The 4,928-nt window shown below is 33.2% G+C and overlaps 1 protein-coding gene across 1 annotated transcript in view; it reads right to left on the bottom strand.

Annotated features, from left to right (window-relative positions):
• Nucleotides 1–4,928, bottom strand: part of LOC106475125 (calcium/calmodulin-dependent 3',5'-cyclic nucleotide phosphodiesterase 1C-like) — a gene marked incomplete at its 3' end in the record, with an annotated part of 25,141 nt that overhangs the window by 15,708 nt on the left and 4,505 nt on the right. Inside the window, exon 3 of the mRNA XM_022379325.1 lies at nt 1,880–1,993. Coding sequence (XP_022235033.1) covers nt 1,880–1,993 — 114 coding nt within the window. The remainder of the gene's footprint in view (nt 1–1,879; nt 1,994–4,928) is intronic.

The following is a 4,928-nucleotide window of genomic DNA, read 5'->3' as shown; positions in this document are numbered from 1 at the left end:
AGCTTTACAGGGTAGGAGCACTACAAACAAACGAACGTCAGCTATACAGGGTAGGAGCACTACAAACAAACGAACGTCAGCTATACAGGGTAGGAGCACTACAAACAAACAAACGTCAGCTATATAATTCTATCAATTACTCTGGAACGAACAATAATCAAATTGGTTTCAGATGTCTTCGTGTAATACCAACTGTATAGAATCTTTTGGCCAACCCTCTAGTTAGGAATTAAACTGTGGTAAGCTAATTTATTTGAACACCAGAGGATCAGTCGCTTTGAAACCCAGAAAAAATAACAACACATTGTTTAACAGGAAACAAAAGAGAAACAATTAATTAACCCAGAAAAAAATAACAACACAGTGTTTAACAGGATACAAAAGAGAAACAATTAATTAACCCAGAAAAAAATAACAACACAGTGTTTAACAGGAAACAGAAGAGAGAGAAACAATTAATTAACCCAGAAAACAACAACAACACAGTGTTTAACAGGAAACAGAAGAGAGAGAAACAATTAATTAACCCAGAAAAAAATAACAACACATTGTTTAACAGGAAACAGAAGAGAGAGAAACAATTAATTAACCCAGAAAACAACAACAACACATGTTTAAAAGGAAACAGATAAGAGAGAGAGAGAGAAATATTAAACTATTTTACCTAAGTAAAATGTTTTTACTCAACTGTGATTTTGGTATCTGTATATAATTTGTGTTCAGTGGATAGAGATGTTTTTAGTTCCCAGATGTTTGTTTTGTCTCTTGAATACAGATGATTCGAGTACCCGGATGCACTCAGCTTGTGGAATTGATTCGAAAATATCAATGAATAAACTTATAATGTTATTCTAGGACCTAACGTTTAGACCCCTTTAAAGACCTTAATAAGCCTTTAATGTGTTTTTGTACAAAATGTCTACTAAAGTATATCTATGTCCGTTGAAATGAAGTGCTTGCGCATTTAAATTGTAAAGTGCGCGCGCACTTTCAGGACAGACGAAAACTCAGTATTATTATTATAATAGATAAATAATCCTTACCCTAATCGCGGTGTGACATAAACAAAATTGATGACCAATTATACTTCATCAATTTAAACTAGTTCACACCGTAACGACTGTTTTCAAGCAATTTGCTAACATAAATAGCGTCTCGTCCCTCGGTGGGACAGCAGTAAGTTTACAATTAAAATCCGGGTTTCGATTCCCCGCGATGGACATAGCAGATAGTCTATTGTGGCTTTGCTCTAAAAAAAAAACGAAGAAATAAACAAACAAAATCGCGTATCAACCACTATGATTCCTGTTCTATCCCAGCCGGCCTAGAGAGTCCTGGTATTAGTTTGCACTGGATATAAAAGATGTAATGTGGTTAGCATGTACTTTATTTTTATTCAGGAGTCCTTATTATTAATTATTATTAATTATTCGTGTCGAATGATGAAAAATGAGAACTATGTGAAATATGAACAAAGCAATTAACCCAGAAAAAAATAACAACACATTGTTTAACAGGAAACAAAAGAGAAACAATTAATTAACCCAGAAAAAATAACAACACAGTGTTTAACAGGATACAAAAGAGAGAGAAACAATTAATTAAATTAAGTACGGTAAAGTTTAGACTAAATTAAAGCAAAAAATGTTATATTTTTATCGAATATAGGCTTAACTAATGTTAGGCCTTATATAAGTGGACTTATAGATTTCGGTGTCTGTTGCAACAAAGATACTGATTTGACGCAACTATATTATTCTAGGAAGTACTGTTGCAACAAAGATACTGATTTGACGCAACCAATTGTTATACGTTGTTAAAAACCTGCTCATTATTGTTGATTGTTACGAGGCAATCTTGGGAATCCCAGTTCACTAACCTTGCTTCTTCCATTGATACGCTTTCGAGGACACTAGCAGCATATTTCATCGTATCCTGAAGGACTGTAACCGGTACATCGCCATGGTTCAGGTGAACGGAAAGTTCCCGTAATCTGAAAACAAAACAATTCATATTAGACAAATAGATGCACAGATTAATATGTATATATAGAAAGAGGACTGAATACGTTAAATCAAAACAATTTTGAATATTCGAGTCAGCAAGTCACGTGATAACGACAGCCAATAAAAAGTTGCGGTGGAATGACGTGTATCAGAACTAAGTTTTAAGACTGTTTGACGTTCGTGTGATGCTACTGAAAGTCGACTTCGCTTTTCGGAAGAAAGTAATAAACCTTTCTGATACAAAATATTTATACAGTCAGATATGAAAGTTTTGTTTGGATCGAGGATTTTACAGACTAAAACATCCTCTGTATTCAATATCGTTGGAAAACAAAGGAATATGGATCAGCTTAGGACGCAAGGATCATCCAGAAAGAAACCTGCAACAAGTCCTACCATAACCGTAGTAAGCAAAGAGCAACGTTTTGTAACATGTGATAATACACGAACAGAAACGAGTCGTACAAACCCGTGTTTCTTTCTTTTTAGCCCCCCAGTGGCACAGCGGTATGTTTTGCGGACTTACAACGCTAGAAACCGGGTTTCGATACCCGTGGAATACAGATAGCCCTTGTGTAGCTTTGTGCATAATTAAAAACAAACAAACATCTTTTTTTTAATATGTTAATACAATAAGGCTTTAAAACACATATTTTACCGATAATATATAATTTTGCTTGTACTTTTGAATTATTAAATAGGTGTTTTACGAATTATTTTTCTAATTTGTTTATTTTTGACCCATTTAAAGCCAGTTTTGTAAATCATATAAAGTGAGTGTCTGTCTAATATCCAAAATACAGTGAATGTTTTCAGTGCTATGTCAACTTAATAAAAACTGGCATAGTTGTTCCTAACAAAACATATCTCTCTATAACTCATGTCACATACCGTACCCTCCCGTTACTATAGCTCTGACATATCATTGAAATTTATGAATATTTATTTCTTATCCGCGACTTTAACCGACTTTAAAGTTCGAGAAAGTAGATTACTACATAACGATGGTTGTATTGCTATGTTTTACAGTATTAGAAATAGAGAGAGAACAAACAAACAAACAGACAGACTCCAAGTAGAAAAATCAATCATACAACGTCTGGAACATGTATCATCAAATTATCAAAGACGGAATTATCGAAGAGACGTCATGTATTTTATTATGTTTCTTACCAATCGTAAAACTAAATGTTTTCGCTACTGAGGAAAAGTGCGACCTGGTTACCACGTGCCAGACATGATATCGATGATCAGTTACTGTATTTTACGTCAATTTTAAGAATGCTATTTTTACTCAAGTATGTTTCCAAAATTTTCAACCTCTCTTTACATCGGTTTTAAGAATTTGTTATTTTTTTTTTACTTAAATCCATTTCGACAAATTACTTTTATCATTTATAATAGAAGATATTGATCAACACAAGTACAACATTAAACTGTAACTTATGAAGTGGAGATCGATACCACTACAACACTAAACTGTAACTTATGAAGTGGAGATCAATACAACTACAACACTAAATGTAACTTATGAAGTGGAGATCAATACAACTACAACACTAAACTGTAACTTATGAAGTGGAGATCGATACCACTACAACACTAAATTGTAACTTATGAAGTGGAGATCGATACCACTACAACACTAAATTGTAACTTATGAAGTGGAGATCGATACCACTACAACACTAAACTGTAACTTATGAAGTGGAGATCGATACCACTACAACACTAAATTGTAACTTATGAAGTAGAGATCGATACCACTACAACACTAAACTGTAACTTATGAAGTGGAGATCGATACCACTACAACACTAAATTGTAACTTATGAAGTAGAGATCGATACCACTACAACACCAAGCTGTAACTTATGAAGTGGAGATCGATACCACTACAACACCAAGCTGTAACTTATGAAGTGGAGATCGATACCACTACAACACCAAGCTGTAACTTATGGAGTGGAGATCGATACCACTACAACACTAAACTGTAACTTATGAAGTGGAGATCAATACCACTACAACATTAAACTGTAACTTATGAAGTAACGATCGATACCACTATAACATTAAACTGTAACTTATGAAGTGGAGATCAATACAACTACAACACCAAGCTGTAATTTATGAAGTGGAGATCAATACAACTACAACACCCAGCTATAAATTCTCAAGTTAGTTGGTGAATCTCGCACGTCAAATATTTCATAAGTTATGATGTAATGATTCATGCTTTTTTCCCAGACTGCAACCGGACATCGACATTGATGTGATGTTGGGATATGAAAACTGGAGATGAGAACGCTTTGGAAGTCAAACGAAATGTGTTTTACCGATATGTCATCTCTGACAGTCATCCTAGAAATTGAACGTAATTGGATGCTTCTCTTGGGCACCACCGTGAACCGTTTGGGAGGTTTAATAACATAAATGTAGTGGTGTAGAGACTTGTATAATTACTTCTACTTTACAGGTCATTAAGGACGAATAAAGATATAAAAATATATAAAAAATATCGTAGAAAAACAGGTCATTAAGGACGAATAAAGATATAAATATAGTACAAAAATATCGTAGAAAAACAGGTCATTAAGGACGAATAAAGATATAAATATATATTAAAAATATCGTAGAAAAACAGGTTATTAAGGAAGAATAAAGATACAAATATATATCAAAAATATCGTAAAAAACAGGTCATTAAGGACGAATAAAGATATAAATATGTATCAAAAATATTGTAGAAAAACAGGTCATTAAGGACGAATAAAGATATAAATATGTATCAAAAATATCGTAGAAAAACAGGTCATTAAGGACGAATAAAGATATAAATATGTATCAAAAATAGCGTAGAAAAACAGGTCATTAAGGACGAATAAAGATATAAATATGTATCAAAAATATCGTAGAAAA

This window comes from Limulus polyphemus, unplaced genomic scaffold (genome assembly GCF_000517525.1).
Source record: "Limulus polyphemus unplaced genomic scaffold, Limulus_polyphemus-2.1.2 Scaffold8117, whole genome shotgun sequence".
In the NCBI taxonomy this organism is placed as follows: Eukaryota; Metazoa; Arthropoda; class Merostomata; order Xiphosura; family Limulidae; genus Limulus; species Limulus polyphemus.
This window is presented reverse-complemented; position numbering and strand designations above follow the sequence as displayed.